Source organism: Wolffia australiana, chromosome 15 (genome assembly GCF_029677425.1).
Source record: "Wolffia australiana isolate 7733 chromosome 15, ASM2967742v1".
NCBI lineage: Eukaryota > Viridiplantae > Streptophyta > Magnoliopsida > Alismatales > Araceae > Wolffia > Wolffia australiana.
In genome coordinates, this window is record NC_135849.1 from 6,366,663 (window position 1) to 6,382,359 (window position 15,697).

General features: G+C 37.9%; 1 protein-coding gene across 3 annotated transcripts; it reads right to left on the bottom strand.

Moving 5' to 3' along the window:
* Nucleotides 1–12,347: 12,347 nt before the first annotated feature.
* On the bottom strand, nucleotides 12,348–15,697 carry LOC144712845 (transcription factor bHLH49-like). 3 transcript variants are annotated; one of them, XM_078587193.1, is made up of 9 exons: nucleotides 15,409–15,697; nucleotides 14,562–15,053; nucleotides 13,868–14,095; nucleotides 13,726–13,791; nucleotides 13,551–13,619; nucleotides 13,343–13,414; nucleotides 13,117–13,257; nucleotides 12,806–12,907; nucleotides 12,348–12,737 (listed from the first exon to the last, which is right to left on the bottom strand). In XM_078587193.1, exons 1-9 carry the CDS (start codon nucleotides 15,448–15,450, stop codon nucleotides 12,714–12,716), a joined length of 1,236 nt encoding a protein of 411 aa, XP_078443319.1. In that variant the 5' UTR covers nucleotides 15,451–15,697; the 3' UTR covers nucleotides 12,348–12,713. The 3 variants fall into 3 exon arrangements, with proteins under 3 accessions (XP_078443319.1, XP_078443321.1, XP_078443320.1); XM_078587195.1 differs by having other exon boundaries at nucleotides 15,439–15,695; XM_078587194.1 differs by having other exon boundaries at nucleotides 12,835–12,907; nucleotides 15,409–15,693.

Consider the following 15,697-nt stretch of genomic DNA (forward strand, 5'->3'; position numbering starts at 1 on the left):
ATTAGCGGCGGTTGCTTGAGTGTCATTGACACTTGACGCGTGGACGTCCGAGAACAACATCGCGTTCCTCGGTGTCATAATGCATTAGGTAGACTGCGAGTGGACCTTGTGTGAGCGTGTTCTAGGAATACGCCAAGTCATTGGCTCCCACTTTGGCGAAAATATGAATGCACACGTCCTTGAACTGTTGGATGAACTTGTTTTGAAGGAAAAGGTATGGGTTACTGCACAAACACTTTTAGTTATTTTTTTTTCAGCGTTCTACTACATTGATGAATCCAAAATATGCAGGTGTGCGCTATTACTACAGACAATGCTTCAAACAACAGAAAGATGATGATTGTTGTAGAGGAGCGTCTGAAGTTAGAAAATCCTCATTTTAGTGCAAGCCGCCACGTGATTTGTGTAGCACACGTGCTGAACTTTGTTGTCCAGGCTGGGATGAGCTCACTACGAGTGTCAGATGTGCCATCAGAGTCATTGATGATAGACAAGGATGATATGGTTGGTATGCACAATGTTGAGCAAGGCAGCATACTTGCTGCATTCTGTGCGTCTAATCTAGGCGATGTCGTAAACCGACTTTGCGAGATAGTCGCAGCAATACATGGCTCAACTCAGCGTCAAGAATGCTATGTAGCATTATGCAAGCAGTTTGGCTGCCTGATCATAGAAAAATTCCATTGGACTGTCCAAGGAGATAGAATACTACGTATGCCATGTTAGTGGCTGTTGTTAAGAAAAGGATGCTGTAAATATCATAGCATTGAATAATACAGAAACGAGTCTTATTTGACAAGGAATGGGCAATGGTCAAAGAGTTTGCGGGTATTTTGCAACCCCTTCAGTCGGGTGTTATAGTAGCATGCCGTTCAAAAGCACCCGCAGCGAATGAAGCAATTGTTATATCAAAGCATTGATGAGACACCTCAATGGTGTAATGTCAGGTATTAGAGAGCGAAATATTTACGAGTGAACAATGTTATATCAACCGAGCAACACACATCAGTGTACAAGGCTTGCGAGGTGATGAAGGATAAGATGAGGAGATATGCATCAGTCCTCACTCGCAACACAGCCTTCACCATTGCTACCCTCGTTGATCCCTGTATGAAGTTACATTTAATGGACCGCGACCAACGGGATGAAACAACTGTGTATGTGAAATGCTTACTAGAGACCCTCGATATCACCGACAATAATAAAATAGTTGTTACCGAATAGTGAGCAGACGCCAATCATTAACACAGGACACGAGCTAGATGTGTACATGATCTTGCCTCCTCTCAAGGAGACCGAACCATTGCATTGGTGGAAAGTAACATGTGAACATTCATATCCAAGGCTGCCAACAGCTGCGAAGGAATTCCTATTGGTCTGCGCAACGAGTGCTCTATCAGAAAGATTCCTCTCTACTGGTTGTGTTGTCATCAACTACAAACGTTCAAGGTTGACGGCCGAGAGCGTTGAATTTCTTATGACACTAAAGTGTTGGTGGCGAGCGAAAGAGGGTGAAGACACTGATGTAAAGCAATCAGATGAAGACACCGACGAAGATCCCATGGTATGCTTCACTGCTTGCTATTTTATTATTTCCATTTAGTTGGGTAAACTCTTTTTAAGCAGCTAATCTCATATAATATGAATCATATTTTGCTATTTATCATTGGTCTACCTCTTATGATGAATTGTGGCTTCTCTCACAGTGTTGAATCATTCTTGATCTGAAAGGAGGCAAAAACATTTTGAAGGGGAGGAGCATGATTCTCTGATCTATTTGGTAACCACCTCTTCATCTTCATTGCCTTATCTATTTGGTTATCTTTCTCTATGCTGCTTTATATGTATCCATACTCCGATGTTTTCATTGCCTCATCGCTCTTCATTTGCATATCTTCATCTCTTTAGTAATCCATCTTTCTACAGCTCTTTATGTATCCATATTCTGGTTTTCCATCTCTCCGTCCTCATCACTTGATCTATTTGGTAACCATATCTTCATGTTCATCACTTTAATGTCTCTTTCCATCTTTATCTCAATCACAAACAAATTTTCAGATTTCTGTCATTGGTCTTATTCACTCTTTTATTCTTAGAAATCTTTGGTTCCAGGTAAATTTAGGCACCTTCCAGTCATTGAAAACACAGAGGTCATGGCCGTGTTAGACATTAAATTATATCTTTATGATGCTAGTTACAGATGGGCAATGCAGCGGAGCGAGGAGGTGCCATAGCTGCAGCGATATAAGGCTTTAAATGTCGTCTTTTCTCAAGTCCCTGATGAACAAGGCAATCTTAATTTTGGGCCTTCGCTTAAACATGGATGATTTTGGATTTGAAAAAAGTATTTTGAAAGCCATTTTGCAAGAAGTTTGACAACCGTTGTCATGAATTAAACCATTAATTTTACATTATTCTTTGCCTTAGAAATGAAGCAGGAGGAGAAGAACAAGAAGAAGAAGGAGAAGAAGAAGGAAAATGAGAAGGAGAAGGAGAAGGAGAAGGAGAAGGAGAAGGAAAAGGAGAGGGAGAAGGAGAAGGAGAAGGAGAAGAAGAAGAAGAGGAAGAGGAAGAGGAAGAGGAAGAGGAAGAAGAAGAGGAAGAAGAAGAAGAAGAAGAAGAAGAAGAAGAAGGAGAAGAAAAAGAAGAAGACGGAGAAGAAGGAGAAGAAGGAGAAGGAGAAGGAGAAGAAAAAGAAGAAGACGGAGAAGAAGGAGAAGAAGGAGAAAGAGGAGAAGGAGAAGAAAAAGAAAAAGAAGAAGACGGAGAAGAAGGAAAAGGAGGAGGAGGAGAAGGAGGAGGAGGAGGAGGAGGAGAAGAAGAAGAAGAAGAAGACAGAGAAGAAGGAGAAGAAGGAGAAACAGGAGAAGGAGAAGAAAAAGAAAAAGAAGAAGACGGAGAAGAAGGAAAAGGAGGAGGAGGAGAAGGAGGAGGAGGAGGAGGAGGAGGAGAAGAAGAAGAAGAAGAAGAAGAATGAGGAGGAGGAAGAGGAGGAGGAGGAGGAGGATAATTTTACAAATGTTTTTCCTATATATAACATAGAGCTAAGTTCATGGACGTGACAACCGTGAGACTTTTAATGTTTTATTCTTTTAAAATTTTTAAATGAGTTTTAAAAATTAATTAATAAATACTACAATTTAAACAATTTTATCCAAAAAATGATGAATTCAATTCTAGGGTTTATAACTTATATTAAACATAGTAATTTTACCACTTATATTAAGAATGAAATATATAATAATTTTATTCTCCACATCGGCTTTAAAAAAGTCTTTAAAAACCAACAAAATGTGTGAATTTAGTGCGATGTGCAGTGCACTTTTCCGCACAAAAGCGCACCGCACACCACACATGCCATTTGGTGTGTGCAAATATTTGCATATTCAGTGCAAATTTTCGCACCGCACCACACGACCAACTCTACATTGAGAATCTAATACCCCAATTTATATTCCACTTTCCACATTATAAACATCCCTTATTTTTTGTCCTAAACTCTATTTTGGTATCCTTGAGTGCAGAAATGTTTCTTGGGTCTGCTCTGTTTGAGTGTCAGTTTGAGTAAAGAAGGGAAGCACGTCATCAGATTTGGAGGAAACTAAAAATGAGTGCATCCTTGGCCTGAAAGGGAGTGACACCAGAGTTCTATGCATTCTCAAAGGTTTATGACCTCCACACTTGATTTTTATGGCTTGGTTATTACAGCACATGATGGCCAAGATCCTGAGCTTTCCAACACTGTAAACATGACTAATAAGTTCATCCTACAGCTCAAGTTATAGCATTTTCAATTAACTTGAAACTAGATATCTGCCACATGCCAAGTCCGGGGTGCTCCTGCGGGCAAAGTCTAGTGCCCTCTATAAAAAAATTACTGTAATTTTTTAATTAGTTATTCAGTGACTTTTTAACATTAGAATATTCAATAAAAATTTCAAATAATATCTTTAAAATTATTCTCAACTTAATTAATCAGGTTTTCATTTAATCCATTTGCTTTAAAAAGAAATTATTGTTTCTCTCATAGTTGGTTCTTCTGTTTATCTATAGAACTGTATAAATATTAACAATCATAAGGAAAAGCTCTTCTATTTGATTTCTGACACTATGTGTGTGACCCTTATGCAAGTCTATACTTAGTAAGGAAACATTAGAATTTGGGTGTTTAATCTTGGAATTAACAATGACTTACAGCTTTTTTTGGCTTATCAGTGACGATAACGAGAAAAAACACGGGAGTGACATAATAAAAATAATGGGTCATGTAAGGGGGCAGCGAGTGAGATGATGATGAGACTGCGATATGTGAGACATGATTGACTGAATAAAGATGCAAGATGATGGTGGAATTGGAAGGTGAAATGGTCTAACTTAAGGGGAAGTTGTTGTCGAGAAGAACCAATACAAGGTGAGGATACTTACCATAGATCCTTATGTTCAACCTGGACTAAGTTGATTTTTGAGTACATTAATCTAGGCCTCTTCTTTATTTCCTCTTATCGCACACCTAGGAGATCAAAAATAAGCTTGATAGATCTCTGATAACACCCTAATTTCTATCTTTATTTCATGTTATTAGCATGATTTTATGCATTTAAAGAGCTTAAAATGGGGTTGTTATCATATATTTACATGAAAATAGTGTTTTCAAGTGATTTCTGATTTTTCCCTAATTTTCTGTTAATTCTATGAATTTTAAAGGATTTATTGAACCTCGAAATGGGGTTGTTATCATATATTTATATCAACATTTATCAGCATGGGAATGAATCAGTGAATTTTCTAGAATTTTTAGGATTTTTCTGAGATTTATTTGAAGAGGAAATGTATTTATTTCAAGGAAAAAAAGTATATTTATAATAGAAAAAAAGTATTTTTATTATTTTCAAACTTTCAAGGGTCTTTTTGCGAACTTTCGTTGCAAAAGACCCTGAAAACAGCTCTCGGTCGCCACTACAGGCGTAAAGATCCAATTTAAAATTTTACAGGGTTTTATTGTAATTTTTAATATATATTTTTAATGTTTTTAGGAGAAATCGGAGGAGAGAGAGTGCGCTAGGGGCATATACGCAATTACTTTTGGGCGGCGTCCAAAAGCAATTCCAGGCTTTTTAAGGACTTTTCTGCAAAAAGGAGGATTCAAAATGCGCCAGCCAATGAGAGAGCGACACGTCATTGCGTGTTTAAAAATGAAATTAATAAATAAATCAATTTTAAATCCAATGGATTAAATTGGTTTAAAATTGATTTATCAATAACTTTTGATCCTTAAGTCCGATTGAGATGATTTTTTATTGATTTGTTCGTCTTGATTCCCTCTTTCTATCTGTACGGTTGGATTATTCAGATCCAGCCTACATTGATAGATAAATATTAAGTACTAAACGGGGGTAAAATGGTGATTTTTACCATATAACCTAAGTATAAAAGCTAAATTTCGAGAGGGGGAGCTATTCTTGATGGTTCTCTATCACAGCTGCAAGACAGAGAGGAGTCCCAACCTGGATCAAGTTATCTGGTACTTTTTCCTTGATTGTATTTGGATTTGTGCATTTTGAATGAGATTAGTTCAATTTCTTGTTTCTTCTTCTTGGTTTTGATCTGAAATTCTAAATCGCTTGGCTTGAGTGGCATGTACAAGCCCTGATTAGGATTGAGAGGAGAATTTGAGGGATTCAACTAAGCATTCAACTGCATTCCAAAGAAAAACTCTAAAAAAATAGTTTTAATTCTTAGGAGATTAAATTACCCCCATTTCAGTTCTGAATTATCAAAGTTGCAAAAACAAACCAAACTCAAATTAAATTTTTCCTTTTAACCTCTCTAATTGACCTCTTGGATCCTTTTATTAGGATCAAAGAAGCCAATTTAGAGCTCCACATTTCTTCTATTCATCTCAACTATTCTACCCCCCTTTCTAAATTTTCATCTAATTAGGGTGACTTGATCATCATTGAAGATCAAATTCAGTTTAATCATAGTGAAACGACCAATACAATCACCAAATCAAATTCCTTACTAGCTTCCCTTGGACGACACTCGTACTTATCACTATACGTCTTAAGTGGAGTTCTTATAAATTTTATTGCATAAGCCAAAATCCACAACGACAAGGGCTAAAAATTGCATAGTTTTTACCCCTATTTTCGGCTTATCAATCTCATAAACACACTACCTTTCAACCAGATGCTAGTGAAGGAATCAAGTTTAAGGATAAAATTGAAAAGGATCCAAGCATCTTTTGTAAATTGGATGGCATGGATGGAAGAGGTGGTGAATACAAAGAAACCCTAAAAATTCAGCTCAACAGGCCTTGTAGATCATCATAAATTAAGCTTTGAAGTCAGAGCAATCTTGCTTGTCTATTTTTTCTCTCCTCATCATCGTCGATGTCACTTCATTTTTTCCCTTCACTGTTAAAATATTTGATCGTCATACTTTGATCTTTGGCCTAATCACCTTGTCTTCCATAATCGGCAACTATGAGAACACTATGCGTCCCTGTATCGAGGAAGAACACAAAACAACACTCTTTGCACTTAAATAATTATTGTGATGTGGCGACGCATCACTGTGCGCCACGTAACCTGCTTTTACTTCATTTCATTTTTTATATGGAATGACACACTAACGCTTGTTGTTCAGGTGAGAAAAAGATGAAAATATTCCCTATGATTGTATGATATTTAGGATATTAACGCAATGGATCCAACCAAACTCAAGTCCACCAATAGTATAAGGACGAGAGTAAACAAAATCCACACATTGATTGGAGAAAACCAACCTTCTTGAATGGGATGATAAATCTTTGCAATAAAGGTCCTAAACAGCAAGCACAATAGGAGAAAAAAGAATAAGTTAACCAAAGGGACTAACCAACAAGAAGATACACACTTGGAGTCACCTCCGCACAAAAACCTCTTTGCGAGATGCTTTATTGTCCCCAACTATTCTCCAACTCTCCAATTAGCTTATCTTGAACCCTCCAAGGTTGCTCACAAGGATGCTCACAAAGATGCACACTAGGATACCCTCCAAAATTCCCTCCAGAGTTCCCCCTCAACATGAGGTAAGCACCTCCTTTTATAGAGCTCCTTGGAAAATTCTAGAGACCTCCCTCTCTAGAAGTTTTTCACACCTTAGCTTCTAGAATGATCCATTAGCTTTTAGAATAGTCTAAAAGACTCCATAAGATTTAAGAACCATCTAGAAGGCTACAGAAGAATCTTGAAGGTTCTAGAAGCATCTAGAAAATTTTAGAAGACACTATAAAAGTCAATATCATTTTGGAAGCTTATAGAACATTAGATTTGGACAAGTCAACCCACACAGTGTAATGTAGCGACACATGACGGAGTGCAATTTTAAGACAAACATATATTAACAAATACTTATAAAATAAATCTTGGGTCCTAAAAGTATACATATTCTAACTCATAAAATTAATGTCTCCATGAATATAATGTCAAAAGAATTTTTAAAAAATATATTCTGAATCACAAAAATAATTTCTGCAAGAATATGATGTTAGAAAAATCCATAAAAATACCATTAATCCACAAAAAACAGAGTTTCACTCTAAAAATAGTTTTGATCATTTTTAGCTTGTAAACACTCATATGTAATATTTCAATGCATAAAATATATTTATTTCATGGAAATAGACCGAAAATTTATGTATTATTAGGGTGCAAAAGGAGAATGGAGATGCAGCAAAAGTATAACAACGTGAGTCTTTCCTAGTCACCAGTCACTGCCCATATCTGACTTTATCAATTGATGCGTGTCCGTCCGCCACCAGTCATTTCCCCATACTCCATGTGGTCTGAAATCGTGTCTAGGTTATCACAAGCATCGAGTAATCTATTGCCAAACATCGCGCTCACTACCGTATACATTGCCAAAATTTTCCTTTGCATTAGAGATGATGTATGCCAACAATACTAATATCTCTCATACCATAGAACTTTTTGAATCCCTCGTCACCTAAAAACAAGGAGATTGTCTATCAATCAACCCCCCACTAGTGATATTCAGTCTCTCGAGTGCTATCACTAAGAATACTATGATGGGGTCATATGATAAGACTAAAAATGGGAAATTAATTGTATCATTGGATTCCAAGTCTATATAATATATTATAAATCAAATTTATTTTTAAAAATATAGAAAGCATAGAGTGAAAGTGTGGTAGATTCATATGGAGGAAACTATACATAAATTCTGAATTTTATTTTTGATTAAATGTGTAAAATAAAATACATAAAGAAAAAATGTTTCCAAGTATTTAATGGTTTGTTCAGAATTGTTTTGGATTTTCCAAGAACAAAATAGACTGTGAAATTGAAGCAGAAGATGAATGGCTTCTTAAGATATTTCGAGAATAGACATGATAGACAAATAGAATGATCAAGATAGAAAGGTTAGTAGAAATTTGGGGAAATTTTGTTTTTCAATGGGATTTATAATGGATCTAGGAATCCTTAACCTTGAGTGTAATTCAGTGCTCTTCAACCTAAAAAATCTTCCACAGGCATATTTACAATTCACCCATGTCTTGTGATAAACCCAAAATTTGGGTTAAAGTTACATCGTTGACAATTTTAATTTAATCAATAAAATTTATAACCGATACTTGTGAATAATTAAATTATCTAGTGATGAGTATGGGTCATCTCCACACGGATTGGATATTAGGGAAAGTGCGATCTGAATTGGGTAAAGCAAAGAGGAGAAGAAAAATGTATACGGTAGTGAATGCTTGATGAGAGTAGATAATAGGATGATAAATGACTAATTAGGGTTTTACTAATTTGGTATTAAGATGGAAGAGAAAGGGGAGAGAGACAAGATCGTAACAGCGGCATGGTAAGTGGCATAATCGCGAGTGGATACGATGATAAAGATAGCAAGAAGGAGGTAGAACGATGGAAGAAATGAGAGACGTAGTGATATGTGTTTGTTTATATAGGAAGGAGAGAGATGTGTGACGAGATCGTCACGGTGTAGGGAGGACGTGAAATGAAGATTACAGCGCGGATGGATAGGGGATGATGATGGAGTGGATGAAGGATGGTAATGGATGAAAGTGATGGATGGTGAAGATGGATAAACTAACTGTGTGTTGGAAATGATTCAATGTAAGGCGAAAGGCTAATGTTATATCCCTATATTCCGTCAGGATCACGGTATCTTCCTACTTCAGATCAACCTCCTCACTTCTCTGTTTAACCTCCCCAATCACTAGAGAAATCAAGGAACACTTGATGGACCTTCAAAACTTCGCTTTCTTTCAAATAGCCTCAGTAGGAACAAGTGAGCTTAAAGATATTTTTTACAAAGATCAGGGGCCCAATTTATAGATCCAACCATATGGATGATTTCTAATTGTCAATTTAATTCAAATATTTCTCTCTCCTTGTCCTCATAAGCGTCGCCACATCATTTGGTAAGGGTTTTGTCTCTTTTGGGCATTAAATGTGATGATTGGCTAAGATTCCTCCTCGTCATCTACGATCCATAGGTCTCGTCACGCCAAGTCTTGCATTGGGACGAAGAGGAAAAAGGAGTAATGGTAGTTTATTATTTAAATATTTTTTAATAGCTTTTGTCGCAGCTCATGCGGTGCCACATCAGCATGCGCCACATCAGCAATTTCCCCTTTCTAATCTAATAGAAACGTGACATATATTCGCCAAGTGTACACATGCGCCCCATGTGTACACATGGTGCTCAATGGCACTGCCACGTCGCACGACGGTCATTGTTGACTATTCCAAGGAGAGAGAAAGGAGTGAGAAATAATAATATTTTAATCATCTATTTCTCGCCCACGGAACATTTATTATAATGATAGTATAGTGGCAAAAAAGGAATAATGATAGTTTATTATTTAAATATATTTTTTAATAGCTTTTGTCGCAGCTCATGCGGTGCCACATCAACATGCACCACATCAGCAATTTCCCCTTTCTAATTGATAAGCCAAGAATAAGGGTAAATTTTATGCAATTTTAAACCCTTGTCGTTGTCAATTTTAGCTTATACAATAAAATTTATAAAAACTCTACTTAAGATGTGTAGTGATAAGTACGAGTGTCGTCCAAGGGAAGCAAGTAAGGAATCCAATTGATGTTCTTTTTGAATAATTTGAACCTAATTTGGGTTAATTTAATCACCCGAATTAGATGAGAAATTTGGAAAGGGGGCATTGATCATAAATCATAAACCATATAATGCGTTTAAAACTAACAGGTAGAATGTGAGATATAATTTATTTTTATCAGTCGATACCGGATCCGATATCTGGATACCGGATCCAATATCCGGATGTCGAAAACCGATATCCGACATCAGGTATCCGTCTCCGAAATCCAGATATCGGAAAACCAATATCCGGTATCCGATACCCTATTCGTCCTCCCCCTCCCCCCCCCCCCCCATATCCGATACCGATATCCGTCTAACCCCTTCTAGACTGATATCTGATATCTGACACCGTCCCATTTTTTCCCGGATATCGGATATCGGTTGTGCGAACCCTACTAGCCATATTAGAAATGAATCACATGTATCTACATATATTTTCAAACAACTCTACATAGACCTTGCTTGTTGAAACTTAGTACGGGGTAAATTTTGACTTAAGACTCGTTCCATAGCTTAGGTTCACTTTAAGTGATAATAATATTTTATAAGCTTAATTTAAGCCAGTCAATTAAAGAGAATTAAAGGCTAATGAAAATTAGGAAAAATACATATGACTGTGATACATTCGTACTCAATTTCTCTGAAAATTTTATTTACAAACTATACTTCAAAAAAGATAAAAAGCTAAATTTTATTTTAGAAAATGAACAGAGATATCTTACTTTCAAAGAAAACAGCTACGTTCCATTAATATGGGGGAAATTATTTTTGTCTCAGATATTCTACTATATTCATCTTGACAATTTAGTCTACAATTTTTTAAATGAATAGAAAGAATCAACAGAAATGCCACAAAATGTGTCAAAGATATTCAGCGTTGACTTTAAATAAAATATTGTACTGAAGAGTAACACTGGCATGTTCACAATGTTTTTCAATTTCAAATAAAATTTTCTTGGTATAATACGTATTTTAAACATTGTCTGTATAGACAAATAATTATGATAAAATTCACAGAAAGTTTGAAGATAAAAAAATTATTTGATTTTTACTATTCTGCACTGATTTCACTCACTATACACTAACTTTAAAATTTTAAAAATGGAAGGACATGAAAGTATCATGAAAACATCCAAATGAATTTAGAATATATATATTAGAAAGACCTGAAAAAATAGATGATTGCTTATACTTCAGAATATCTGTTTTATAATAGCAACACAAGGTTCAACATTGGTCCCAGGGGTAATTCTTCAACCCTTGTTCTTGATCAGATACCGTAATACAATTTTATGGATTTTATTGATGGGCTAACCACATTTGGGTAAATACATTCGTTACATGATGGTTAAACACTCTTTTCAGTTCAAATCATTATTCATATTTTTCTCAAAAACTGTAGAGATTACATGGCACTGGTTGTTCAATTGGGTTAAATACATTCATTACATTGTGGTTAAACACCCTTTTCAGTTCAAACCATTATTCATATTTTTCTAAAAAAGATAGAGATTACATGGTGTTGGTTGTTAAAATGGGTAAATAAATTCATTACATGATGGTTAAACACCCTTTTCAGTTCAAACCATTATTCATATTTTTCTCAAAAATGATATATATTACATGGTACCCTTAGATCTGTTATTCTTTTTTACAGAGGTCAGCAATTTACCAGTTCCTTCCTGCGAGAATCTCACATGCTCAAAGAACCTCCCTGAAAATGAGTTTATAGTATCACGCATAAACAGATTGACAAATATGAATCTCAAATGCTACTTCAGTTGTTTTGTTTATAAATGTCTGAAACAATGGTACAAAGTAGAAATGGATATACTTATTATTTTTCATCATAAAGATGATCCCAATCAATGAATTATGTTTAAATTAAACTAAAATAATTCAAAATAAAAGCAAAAATCTAAAAGTCAAGTAAAAATATAAAAATAAGAACAAAACATAAATATACATATAACAGTCATTCCAGAGGTACGACGGGGGTATTTGCGATGAAGTGCAAGCAATTATGTGAATATGATTCGGATGATTAAAATACTGTCTTAAGAGAATAAGAAACCCCAAAGAACAAGCCAAATATCACCATAATTTTATTATTATTTACTGTTATGCATTTACGAAAAACCAATCACACCATAGAGAAATACTCGGAAAAATAAGATAAAGAAAAAAAACTAATGTGCTCTTCAAAAATAAGAAGAATATATCACATTTAAAGACATCACACATAAAATGAAGGGTAATCTCCTTAATTGTTCTCTCATATTTATATTACATAGACAGCCTTTTGTCATGAACAAACCACCACAAGTACATCTCCCAAAATACGCCAACAAATTTCTACTTCTCTGGAAGAAAAAAACTAGTGGCCCCATGGATGAGTCACACACTGGTGATGCTGTACATCTGACGTGATATCTCTCCAGAGTTGCAGAGTCATCACAAGTACCCATCTGTCTTCGTGGGTGTTCTCTTAGACCACACCACCACGTATGAGATAGAGATGACAGATGAGATGGGTCAGCAGTCGCATCATGGCTCGGCCTTCATCTGCCCCACCGAAGAGAATCCTGTACAAATCACAGTCAAAGATGCTTTCCCCGTCATTATCCCCCACAAAATATACCGAAGTTTTGACCTGGTTATGTCCAAAAACAGGTTGCTCACGCTGCAAGTCTTGGACTCCAAATCCCATCTGAATGACCCGATCAAGTTCTTCATCCCAGACACCAGCCACCATCTGCACCATTCAGGGTACCATCTCATCAATATCTCTCTCTCTCTCTCTCTCTCTCTCTCTCTCTCTCTCTCTCTCTCTCTCTCTCTCTATATATATATATATATATATATATATATATATATATATATCAATAAATATTTCTCTCTCTAGGGTTCGACCCAATTGCTAGTAGCATGAGAAGATCAATGGGCAGTGCTCAAAAAAGTAACTTGATTAGACGTCATATGAGGGGTCAGAGATCTCCTAGGGATGGCGGAGGGGGGTCCCAGCTCTGAAACGCCTGGCTGGATCAGACCCGGCTGAGAATGCAACAAGTCGGAGGAAGAAGAAAACCCTCTTGGCGGGAGCATCTGCAAGATGAGGCGGGAGCTCTCTTTTTTATAAAAAAATCTGCTTTTTTTATCGTTGTTTTGGTAGTTGATCTGTGGAGATTACCTCCTTGGAGAGGAGATTGTCGACGTTGCAGTCCAGACGAGGGTTCACAGTTGCGAGTTTCATGGACAGAAACTGCCAGATGAGAAGGGAGTTTAGAGATGATGAAAAGTCTAGATCTTTTTTCTGTTCTTCGGTGCTCCAGCCATGACGATTTCCTCCTTCAAAATGATGGACAAAGAAAAAAATTAGAAGATGTGGGACGAGTTACCTCAACTTGACGTTGCAGAGACTGGACGTAGTTGATGATTTCGTCGAGCATCACAGCCTTCCCAGTCACCTACAATATCATCATCGTCTTCATCATCATTATCGGAAGCAGAATAATAATAACAATAATCATAAGATGAAGAAGAATAAAAAGAAGAAAAAGAAGAAGGTTCCACCTTGCTACAACCAGGGACAAGATCTTGGAGGAGCTTCATCCGTTCGCTGATCTTCTCTCTTCTCAGCTGAAGATTTTCAAACGCTAATCGCAGGTGGGTAGTGATAACGGGAGATCAACTGGTAAAAAGAGAGAGAGATTACCCTCTCCGCGAGGCTGTGACTGTTCGTTGCCTGGCCTCGCCGAGCTCTGACATGAATATAATCTTCCTTCGGAGCTTCCCCGCCAGAATCCATGGCGTTCTTCCCGGAGAGTTTGGCCGTCGGCGAGGAGGAATTCTTCGCCTGGGTTTTCTGCTTCCCGTCAGCGTTGTCCAGAGAGGTCTCGCTGGAGCTCTGGCCCTCCACTTTCTTCTGTTCTCCTTCCGTCTCCTGTCAAACCCAGAAGCCATGGATGAAGAACGAGGCGAAATTACAGGAGGACGAAGAAGTAGAAGAAGATTAAAATGCTAAAGAAGCGAGAAGAGGTAAGGGGGAGAAGAAGAAAAAGAAGCAAGAACAAGGAGGAGAAGAAGAAGAAGAGAAAAGAAACAAGAAGAAGAAAAGGGAAGAGGATAATGCTCGACGAACAAGAATAAGAAGCAAGAAGAAGAAAAGGGAAGAGGATAAGGCTTGACGAAGAAGAAAAAGGCTAAGGAAACGAGAAGAAGAAGAACAACAAAAGCTTAGAAGAAATGAGAGGAAGAAGAACAACGAGTTAGAAGAAATGAGAAGAAGAATAAAGAGTTTGAAGAAACGAGAAGAAGATAGAAGAAGAAGAAATGCTGGAAAAAGAAGAAAATGGAAGAACAAACAAGAGAAACAAGAGCAAGAACAATAATTTAGATTTCAGGACTACCTGATTCCCTCTCTTCCGCTTCTTGAATACCGTGGAATCCTTACTAATCCTGCTCGAATTCTGGGTCGGCGGAGGCGGTACAACCTCACCAACGACGTCTTTCCGTCTCTTCTCCCACTCCCCGGTCTTAAACACATTCTCCGCCGCGGCAGGGCCGCCGCTCTGAGACGTCTCTCCGCCGTTCGATTCGCCCTTGTACATCCCCGCCGGATCTGACGCTCTGAATCCGCCATGAAAATAACCTCCGAAGCTCGAAAACCTCGCTGCCCGTTCGATGAATCCTGGGTCGTCGGGAAGCTGCGGCCGTGATATTGCCGCGTGGCCAAAGCCCCCCCCGCCGACCGCCATAGATTCCGGCGAAGCCCAGCCCATCTCTAGCATGGTAGCTCCAGAAAATGAAGTTAAGTTCTGGGAATTCGTCGGGCTTTCCCAGAGACGACGGCCAAAGGAATCGACCATGTACTCGTCCCTCTTCTCCATGCCCAACTTCTCCTTCAGAAACAAAAAAATCAAAGTTAAGGGGAGAAGCTCGCAACTCGACCCGGTCGATCAGTCCGAGGAACAGAGCCGCCGTGAACGCATCGGAGAGATCGATCTCCAGAGAAAGAGGAAGAGCGAGAAAGAGACGGGCTTTCTTCCTGTTGGGGGACGGTTTTCCGGAAGAAAGCCCGGGGAAAACGACTGATTGCAGACCGAATACTGAAGAAGAAGTCGCTTTGAACGGCGAGAGATCTTCAAGAAGAGGAGGTAGGGGGAGGTGGAGAATTAAAAACGTTCTCACTTTCTCTCTCTAGAACTTAGATTCAGTAAAATATTAAATACGCATCGGTTTCAGAGATCAACGAACACTAAAAATTGTCGACTGCGCAGAGCCCACCTCTCCCACCATCTTCTGCACTCTGCAGGCTACTGTTCTCTCTCTTTCTCTCTCTTGACCCAGTAAGAGAGAAAAAGAGAGTTGAGCGTTGAAGCTCTCCCCTCCCAAGGCCCTGGCTCGCAGAGGAAGACACCCACTTCAGATTCCTTTCATCCTTTTGTCGCCCTCCTCCCTCTCTCTCTCTCATACAGACCTCCCTCTCTCTCTGTACCTCTCTCTATCTCCCTCTAAAATTGCCAATAGAGGAAATTTGAACGAG

What these genes read in the sequence shown, in the direction of transcription:
- LOC144712845 (XM_078587193.1), bottom strand. Translation starts at nt 15,450, where the DNA reads ATGGTGGGAGAGGTGGGCTCTGCGCAGTCGACAATTTTTAGT. An exon ending in CTCTGCAACGTCAAGTTGAG is followed by an intron (nt 13,415 to 13,550) that starts GTAACTCGTCCC and finishes CTCATCTGGCAG; the next exon opens with TTTCTGTCCATGAAACTCGC. An exon ending in CTGTTTTTGGACATAACCAG is followed by an intron (nt 12,738 to 12,805) that starts GTCAAAACTTCG and finishes TGATTTGTACAG; the next exon opens with GATTCTCTTCGGTGGGGCAG.